General features: G+C 38.7%; 1 protein-coding gene across 1 annotated transcript; it reads left to right on the top strand.

Annotated features, from left to right (window-relative positions):
* The first annotated feature begins 1,308 nt into the window (after positions 1-1,308).
* CEP72 (centrosomal protein 72) lies at positions 1,309-9,581 on the top strand. The gene is made up of 4 exons (XM_063302046.1): positions 1,309-1,366; positions 4,601-4,725; positions 6,445-6,637; positions 9,451-9,581. Exons 1-4 carry the CDS (start codon positions 1,309-1,311, stop codon positions 9,579-9,581), a joined length of 507 nt encoding a protein of 168 aa, XP_063158116.1.
* The last annotated feature ends 502 nt before the right edge of the window (positions 9,582-10,083 follow it).

The raw sequence follows: 10,083 nt of genomic DNA, 5'->3' as shown, positions 1-10,083 counted from the left end.
ACTAGAGGTTCTGGTAAATAAAGAATATCTTCTAAGGTATCTTGGATGTTGACATCTCTACCGTATACTGTATTTCAGAATACTCCTCCCATCTTCCTTTGATCTCCTCTGAATCAGTTACTATCTGTCCATTGGCATCCTTTAGCATTCCAATTCTAGGTTGGAACCTCCTTCTGAGTTCCGAGGTCTTTTGAAAGACTTTCCTTGTTTTTCCATGTCTGTTTCCATCATCAATGTCTTTACAGATGTTGTTGTAATACTGCTTCTTGTCTCTTCTAACAGCTCTCTGAAATCCTTTCTGAGATTTTTGTCTTTCTTGGCTTTCACTTCTCTTGCCTTCTTGACAATTTCCACGGTTTGTTCTGACATCCAGCTTGCTTTCTTCTTTTTCTTCATTTCTGGCGATCTCTTTTCACATTCATCCTTAACAATTTATTTAAATTTATTCCAACTGATCTAAATAATCTATATAAATTATTATAATAATGCAAAATATTTATTTTGAATTATTATGAAGATTTATTTCAGTTTTTATTGTGCCATTTCTCTTATTTTGAGTAACATGTTGATTAGAGCATTTTTAACACAAACACATTTTTGTGTATGAATAAATACTGGAAACAAATAGCAAAGATAGGGAATAAAAAAACTGTTAAGCACAATTAGGAAATGAAAATTACATCCCAGCAAAACGTTTATACTGCAGTTTAATAAATAAAGTTCAAAGCAGTAGTATTACAAGTTTATGCATTTAATTATAAAATAGAAAGCAGTATGTCACACTCCAGCCAAAGCTATGCATTTTAAATGTCACTGATTTTGTTTTCGAAGCTATGTTTGTCAGCTGACTCACCACCATTCTTTCTTAAATCTCTTACAGAAAATAAAATGCGTTTCTGTTTGTGTATCTGTGGGTAGAGTAAGCACACCCCCCAGCCTCCCATCATGCTGAGTATTCTGTGTGCTTATGCTTTTCACCCAGTTTGAGCACAATATCCATGCGACCCCCGCCCCCATCTATGGAATATGCAAACAGCACGGAGCGACCTATCTACGGACTGTTGCCTAGGTGTTGGACAGAACCTAGAAGTTGAAGAGAATTGATCTGAGTAGTTGAGCTCCTCCATAGAATAGTTTAATCACAGGCAAATTCTAATTGGTTCGTCAGCTTGACCCGGCGCACGCGCACTCTCTTTTGTTTTGAGCGGCGGTAACGTCGCCTCGCGGCGTTAGTTTTGATTTTTCTGCTACGCTGGGTTAGAGTATGGAGTACATTCGAACTATCTGAAAACAACGGCTGCGTTCGGAATGTTGCTGACTGAGGAAGATGTTCGAGAGAGAGTCAGCCTGAGGCGCCAAAATCTCGGTGAACATCCAGCTACTGAGTGTGGGAACTGGGAATATGGCTGAGAGAGGAATGGATCTTTCAAAACATATTTTGCCGCCATAATGCCACGTATTAGAAAGAGATGACGAAAAGCGGCAAAGACGGGCATTAAGAGGAAAGTTCGAGTGTATTGTTTGACAAATCCCTTCCTAATAGGGGCAGAATGATGTTTGACGAGAATGGCCCTTAGTATTTCTTTGAGAATTAGAGGAATTGGGCTCATTTACATATGAATCAATTGGCCCTGAGGAGAGCAGATGTTATATTTTAGGTGGATTGGAAAAAAAGGATCCAAGAAAATTACAAAGCATTTCTGTCTGGGAAGATTTTAAAATAGATCATAAACTGATTGATTTGTAAGCACTCTGAAAACTGTGGGGTAATTACCATCAAGTTGGACAAGACTTGCCAGGCTAACCTTGTTTCATTTTTTTATTGTATAGCATTATTGGATTATGAAGTGCTGCATATGTAATGTATTGTAAGGCTTCACAACTACTGCAAACTGCTTGCTGCTGGGTGAGTGCCACTACAACCCGTAGTGTCCATACGGATTTATTTTGACATCCATATGATGTCAAAGTCATGATGTTATCACACAAAGAATGCAGTTTATTACTTGTGTCACATCTGACATAAGTACCTGAATTAAGTACTTGGCATTATGATTCCCTTGTTACCATCCTCCCTCTCCCCATGTGTGGCTGCAGCTTCCAGGTACAATTCAAGATGCTAGTTATTATAAAGTCTATATGGCTTAGGTCCAGACTACTAATAGAACTGTTTTCAGAGAGAATCTACCCATCAATTTCAGTCAGTCCAGGAGAGGACGATTTCTTGGTTCTTTCCTTCAAGTTAGGGATGGGTGGGAAAAGAAGCAAGCCTTTTCCCTGATAGCCACAGTCTTGTAGAACATTCAAGTAGTCCTTGCTCACCGATCACTTGTTCAGTGACCATTTGAAGTTACAACGGTGCTAAAAAAGGAGACTTATGGCCAGTCCTTGAAGTTGTGGCTGTCGCAGTGTCCCCACGGTCACTTGATTGCAATTTGGGTGCTTGGAATCAGCGCATGTTTACGACAATTGCAGTGTCCTGCAGTCACATGATCATCATTTGCAACCTTCGTAGCCAGCTTCTGACAAGCAAAGTCAATGGTGAAGCCGGCAGGAAGTCGCAGTCATGTGATGTGCTTAATTACCAGTGATTCGTTTAGCAACGTCAGCCAGAACTGACATTGTAAGTCGGCACAGTCATGTGATATTTCACTTAATGACTGCACCGCTTATGACAGTGTTGCCAATCCCAAATGCGGTCAGTATGTAAAGACATCTGTACTCTGCTCTGACATGCATAAGGGCCTCATACATCTGTCTTTATGTAAAACCACAAAAACTTGGCTTTTTAGTACAATGTTTGGGGGCTGAGATTTTGCAGTGTGGGCTGATTTAACTCTTAGAAGGTTGTGTTATTTTTTTTATCTTGTTAGCCACCTAAAGTCTCTGGACCCAGGAGGGATATAAGTTTTAGTAAATAAATGTATTTATTATTTATTTCATTAAATTTATTATGGCTGCCCACTCCAAAAGACTTTGGGTGCCTTACAGTATCCAAATACACTATTAAAGCAGTTAAAAGCGTAAAACATGGCAGCCTGGACAAGAAACAACTGTAACAATAAAAACATGACGGGCTCCACAGTCACATTAACCCCAGGCTGGGGAACAGAGGTCTTAGGGGGCCTTCTGGAACTCTAGGGGAGTGGGCACCATACATATCTCAGGGGGATGCTATTCCAGAGGGCAGGGGCAGCACAGAGAAGGTATACTTCCTTGGTCCCACAAGATGACAACATTTAATTGAGGGGATGTGGAGCGGACCCACTCTGCCTGAATGTACCAGGCAGGCAGAAACTATAGGTGGTCCCTCAGATAATGAGGCCCTGTACCATAAATATACTAGCTAATCATCTTAATTTCAGGAAAGCATTTGACAAAGTATTTAGTGACCTTCTGATTAGCTATATGGGCTGGATGACAAAATGGCTACATAGTTGGTTCAAAAATCATATTTAAAGAAAACACTGTTCATCAAATTTTTTTATTATTATTAGCTTTATATCTCACTTATTTTGTGTAACTCCAGGCAGCATACATGATGTTCCCGCTGCCTATTTTGCCAACAGCAAAATGTGAGGTGGGTTAGGCTGAGAGGGTGATTGAGCCAAAGTCACCTAGCTGGCTTTCATGCCTAAGGGAGGACTCAAACTCACAGTTTCCTGATTTCTAATACAGCACCTTATCCACTGCACCAAGTAGAATGCCACAAGGTTTAGTCTTGGGCTATTTACTTCTCAATGTTTTTGTTAATGACCTGGATGAATAAGTGAAGGGCAGGCTTAACAGATTTGTAGATGATGCATTATTGGAGAAGGCTAATGCTGTAGAAAGTATTAATAAAATGCAAAACTATCTTGATTGGTTAGATAATTTGGCTGAAAAAAAAACAATGAAATTTAATAGAGACAAATCAGTTGGCAGGGTAATATGGTTGTAAAAAAGGCAAGTGGAATTTTAGCTGCATCAAGAGAATCATAGTTTTCTAGCTGCAAATATATATATATTAAATTTTACTCTGCATTGGTCAGGTCCTGTCTTTATTGTATCCAGTTCTGGACACCAGGTTCACAGAAAAGTGCAGTGAGGATGACTAGGGAATTAATAACTAAATAACACAACTGTTACCAGAAGAGAGATAAAAATAACTGAAATGTTTAGATCTGAAAAGAGAAGACTGGTTAGGGAGATATGATGTCTCAAATACCTGAAAGGATGCATCACAGAAGAAGAGTAAGATGTATTTCAGTTGTTCCAGAAGACAGTAGAAGGAATAATGGATTTCAGGTGAGGAAAGGCAGAATTTGATTGAATGTTACAGAAAAAAGTTACTAGTCATTAGATCAGTTTCCAGGGGAACCAGTTATCCAAGGAGCTAATGGGCTTCTCTTCAGTGGATATGTTCAAGCAGAGGGTAGATAATCATTTGACTGGAATGTGCACTGAGAAGTTGGAACTGATGGCCAAAATGGTGCCTTACAGTTCTTTTGATTTTTAAAATTTTCCCACTGCTGTACATGTCTGATTTTTTCCCTCCTTGTTATGAATGCTGTCAAAGTGAACTCATTATATTAAATTCCGGACAATATTTTCATTCTAGCTGATGTCCGATCATTGTCTCTTCCTGGAACTTATGAAAAGATCACTCATTTAGGAAACTCCCTGAAAAAATTTGTTTGTCTGAAGTCTCTTGACCTCTCACGCAATTCACTGACTACACTGGAGGTAAAATTTCTTTTGGAGTTTAAATGTTTTCTATTGTACATCTGCTGATTTTATTTTATGAATTTATTAAATGTATCTGTTTACCACCTAACAATTGAAATGGTCTTGGCAGTTTACAAAATACAATTTAAGGCTATGAAAATATCCTAATGTAATAAAGCACACATACAGAGATTTTTAGTAGGTGCAGAATAAAACTATACTGAAACTAATAGTAAAGGGACTATTGAGACAAATGTTTAAAATGTGGGAAATTACAGGTGTTCCCTATGTGTTAAAAAGTGTATAACTTATGGTTCAGGTGAACAATTTTTCTCAATAAATGAACAAGTATAATGTTTTTGACTCATTTGTTTAACTGGGTTCTCTTTATCTAGTTTTAGGACTTGTGTGGAGAACAGATCACATTTTAGGTCCTATTTATAAAGAAATATTGAAAATTCAAAAGGGTTCACAAACTTTTAAGCATCATTGTAAATTGATCCATCATCTAGCAACCTACAGTTAGTCCTTGCTTAATGACTGGTCACTTAATGACTGTTCAGAGTTACAACAGCCTTGGAAAGGGTGCTTTACGGCCTGTAAAGTGCTTCTGGCCATTGTGAAATGTCACGCCACCCACCTGCATTTTGGGCGCTTGGCAACAGGCTCGCATTTATGACCAGTTGCCAAGTGCCCTGCGATCGTGTGATCGCCATTTGCAATCTTCTCTGCCAGCTTCCCCAGAAAGTTAGTGGGGAAGCCAACAGGAAACGTTGCAAGTGGAGGGGATGGAATTCTTTGGAGCTCCTAGGAGGGCAAGAAGGTCAAAAAAGTCTGCTTTCAGCTCTTTTTTCCTTCACAGCGCAAAGCTTTCTTTGAAACACTTGGGCCCTGCTGGGCTGGCTTTGCGCTGCAAAGAAGGGCAAAAAAAGCTGCTTTCAGCTGCTTTTCCTTCTTCACAGTGCAAAGGAGCTCCTAGGAGGAGGCAGGTCATAAGGTAAGGAGCGTGGGGTGCCTGGGGGGTGGTCAGATTTTTTGAGATTCCTGCTCTGTGCAAACAGGCACAAAAGATTTAGCTAAATCCTTTGTGCCTGCTTGCACGGAGCAGGAATCTTTCAGCAGGGAGTTCTTCAAACAGCCCCCAGAGACAAGGGGAAGCCAAGATCCAAGCAGGATTCTCAGCCCCTGAGTGGAGAGACACTTGTGCGTGGCCTGCACTGGGCCTCCCAGGGTCTCCCCCACCCCTCTGAGGCACCCCATTCTCCTTACCTGGGACTCTGTCCATTTAACAACCCACAAGATTGATTAATGACTGCAATTGGGAGTGCTGATGTTGCCGTTGTTGAGTGAAGCAGTCATGTGTTGTCTCACTTAACGATAGCTTCACTCAATGACTGAGATTCCAGTCCCAATTGTGGTCATTAATTGAGGACTACCTGTACTTACCCAAAATATCTGACAAGGGTGAGATATTGAGGAAGAAGCATTATTCCAGTTCTGATCTGAGATATCCTCCTTATAGAGGCATCCACTATGTGTATATGTGGGTGGTGGTGGGGTGCCAAGGGGAACAAATGACATGATGTAAATTTTGCCCCTTTTGCATATGTATTGCAACATCACACACATGTATGAAAAGGAGCTTACCACACAATGCTCTTTCAGTCATTTTGACAAAAGCATTGGTTACTGAGAAAGACTCGTCTATTCATATTGAAAATCTTTTTCTGTAAACAGGGCCTGCAACACCTCACATACTTAGAAAAGCTCAATCTCTACTTCAATCATATCTCCTTCTTATCAGAAGTATTACGGCTCCACAGTTTAACTGCGCTCCAAGATGTGGATCTCCGACTGAATCCTGTTGTTAAAAATGAATCAGATTATCGCCTTTTTGTTGTACATATGCTTCCTAATCTCAGACGGTTAGGTAAGTAGGTTTTCTGTGTAAATTTTACTGATGGTCAGGTGGCCAGATTATGGATTATTTGAACCTGAAATTTTAACTATCTATTCACAGTTTGGGTGATTCCAGCACATATGATTTATTTGCTGGTTGCAAGTGGCTAGACAGCTATAGAGATGTTCCCATTTGTTCTTCTGGTAGCTTAGGTGTTTGCAGGTAATAGGGCATAAAATACATAATTCTACCTTGCTGTTGGTGGAGATTGGGGCAGAGGAAGAATAGACTTGGGATCCATTGGCCTGAACACTCACAAGCCACCATTGGCATACACCATCTCTTTATGGGATTTTCTGAAGTAAAGATTTTTTGATATTGGAAAAAGCCAACTTTCAAGGCCATTGGAGAATAGCGGTGGAAATCTGCTGTCTGTTTTTTTTCAAGATTGGAGTCATCTTTAAAATAAGACAGAAGAACTAAATATTCCATGGCTTTAGAATGCTGCAGATTGTGCTCCTAGATATGTTAGTCAAAATTAAGTAGGAGACATAGGTTTCTGAGAATAGAAATGTTGGCCTTCAGTAGAAAGCTGTGCACCTTTTCGTTGTGGGTGAATAAGTGATGACCTGTATAAAGCCTTGAAGAAAAACACTCAAGGAATATATCTAGTTAGCTCAAAAGAGACATACAGTATTAATCCTAGGGCAGGTAGAGTCAAGAATGACTGCTACTCACATTCAAATAGATGACAAAATTAGTAACATACATTAACATGAAAAATAAAGAATACTTCCTACTTTTTACAAATTCTGTATCTTTTACTCTAGTTATTTGGTGTGAGGTTCTGCAAAAGCTTCCTGTGCTTAGAAAATCATAGAATGTAAGGATTGACAGTAACTTTAGCCCACCCACTGTCCTGTGTAGGATCCTTGACAGATGGCATCCAGCTCTGTTTACTGTAAATACTTTGAGGGAAAGAGATTGCACCAACTTCCAAAACAGCCTGTCCCATTCTTGAACAGCTCTTGCTCTTAGAAAATCCTTCCTGTTGTCCAACCAAAACCTGCTTCCTTTTCATTTAAACCCATTATGCTTTGCCATGAGTTCTCAAAGAACTTTGAACAAGTCTACCGTTTGTTCTACATCAATGTTTCTTAACCTTGGCAACTTTAAGATGTGTGGACTTCAACTCCCAGAATTCCCCAGCCAGCATAAATTCTGGGAGTTGAAGTCCACACATCTTAAAGTTGCCAAGGATGAGAAACACTGTTCTACATCACAGTTCTTCAGATACTTGAAGACAGCTATCATGTCTCTTTGCAGTCTTCTCTTCTCTAAGCTAACATACACAACCTTGAACTGTTCCTCATTCCTCACACAGAGTAATGATCAAGTTGCAGGAAGGTAGATTCCTGTTAAATATTGGGAAAAACATTCTAATGGTAAGAGCTGTTTGTGTGGAACCAGTTACCTAGACCAACCCCACTGAAGTGATGAATGTCTTTATATAAACTAACCCCTGAGTAAAACTAATGATTTCATTGGTGTTAGGACTGGACAAGAAGTAAATAAACCACTTTTAATAATTAAATTTTAAACTATATATCACATAGGTTCTCAAACTTTGCAGCTACCACACACGCCCACTGTGGGCCACTGCAGGCAAAATGAGTGTGTGTGTGTGTGTGTGGAGAGAGAGAGAGTACATATGTGTGTATATACATTATGATGTATCATCCCTTAACCTCCCCCAAATTAGTCTTGATTACTCCAGCTTTCTGGACTTGTTTTCTTAAATGTGAATAGAAACTGGTTTTTTAGATCACAGAATGAGAACTGGCTTGTGGTGGTGATAAATAAAACTTATATTTCTTATGATAAAATCTTGCTCCAGTCATATATGGCTACTTCGTTTTCTTTTATGTATGACATATAGAAGAGGAAAAAGAAAGTGTTCTCTATTGTTCATTCTGGGCTGAAAAGGAAAAAGGTGAAGAGAGACTAAGCAAGAATTTTAATTTATTTATGGAATTTATATGCTGCTTCATTGTAGTTGGACTTTATTAATAAAATGTACAAATGCATGTTTCTGGTAGTTATAGCTAATCACTGAGCCACTGGTACCATTTAGTGCCACTTTCCTAATAGTTCATTAAAGCATAGCTAACCCATACCTTAGAATCCTATGTTATAGCTTGCCTTCAATTTTCAAGCTTATAATATTTGAAGGTTGAAGGGGAAAATTCCCTGCAACCCAATTTACAAGTGGAGACCACACAATCTGCTTGAGCCAAGTTTATTTGAATAGCACTGGGAACAGACCATGAGGTTCTGCCCACTTGAGGAGGATACAAACAACCTTTATATGGTTGTATTAAAAATGCTGACGAGTAATGATATCAAATGTCAGTCATCTTATTTTTGATAACATGGGTTAGATTTTCTGCTTATAGTGAGATAAGAATAATAATAATGCGGAGGCTGGCATGAGTCAGTTTTTGTGGTTAGTTACTTCCTGGTTCCCATTTAAAAATACAAGTGATGATTTAAGATAACTCATGAACCAGCATCTGCAAATGCCTAGGCAAACTATTAAGGAGGCTTACTTGAATTCAGAGCTGCTGGTAGTTTGGAGGTCTTGGTTCAGGTATTTGTTTTGCTCCTTCAAGGTACCTTTATTGTTTATGCATGTTTTTTAAAATTTTCACATTTTATCATTTGTGTTTTGAAATACATATTCTAGTATTAAATTGCCAGTTTGGATTTATAGATTAAGTTTTCAAAATATCTGTATAATATTGGATTTTTGATTTGTCATATTGGATTTTTTTTCTTTTTAGATGATTGCCCTGTGAGAGAAAGTGAGCGAAAAGCATCTCTTTTGCATTTTACCTCAGATCACGCTTATAAATTCAAAAAATCTTCAATTTTAGAAAAAGGAATTGAACCTGGCAGGTACAAAAAAAAGTAAGAGTGAAGAAATTACACTTACGCAGTTTTGAAAATGTTGGAGATCACTGAAATTCAAGTGGAATTCAAGCCATTGCAATGGGAGTTTGTTTTCTGTTTTTGTTTCCCCTGCCATGTTGCCTGAAAAACCACTTGCAAAAGCTAGATAACCTTTTGGACTGAGATTTGAAAATAGTATGATAAAATTTGAATTTATATAAAACAAAATCCAAATAAAAAAGTGGAGCGCTCTTCTGACTACATATTTGGGCTGCACTAGATGCAACTCTAAAGCTTTGGGTCTTAATCCTAAACTTGTAATAATTTGTCAGTTTGAAAGTTTAGACCACATGCATAGGATTTGCTTTGAATTAAAATTGCTCCCAGGCATTGAGTCTTCCATAGAGACCAAGGACATATGGCAGGAAAACAGCAGTCTGCTTCTACTCCATAATTAGAGTGGTTGCAAGCTTTGAAGGAAAAATACTCAAATACTCATATGGCCAGGCCATATAAGATTGGGG

This window comes from Candoia aspera, chromosome 4, assembly GCF_035149785.1.
Source record: "Candoia aspera isolate rCanAsp1 chromosome 4, rCanAsp1.hap2, whole genome shotgun sequence".
Lineage (NCBI taxonomy): Eukaryota > Metazoa > Chordata > Lepidosauria > Squamata > Boidae > Candoia > Candoia aspera.
Note: the sequence above shows the minus strand (reverse complement) of the source record. Positions and strands in the feature narration are given on the sequence as shown.

What these genes read in the sequence shown, in the direction of transcription:
- CEP72 (XM_063302046.1), top strand. Translation starts at nt 1,309, where the DNA reads ATGTTGCTGACTGAGGAAGATGTTCGAGAGAGAGTCAGCCTGAGGCGC. An exon ending in CCTGAGGCGCCAAAATCTCG is followed by an intron (nt 1,367 to 4,600) that starts GTGAACATCCAG and finishes TTTTCATTCTAG; the next exon opens with CTGATGTCCGATCATTGTCT. An exon ending in TCCTAATCTCAGACGGTTAG is followed by an intron (nt 6,638 to 9,450) that starts GTAAGTAGGTTT and finishes TTTTCTTTTTAG; the next exon opens with ATGATTGCCCTGTGAGAGAA.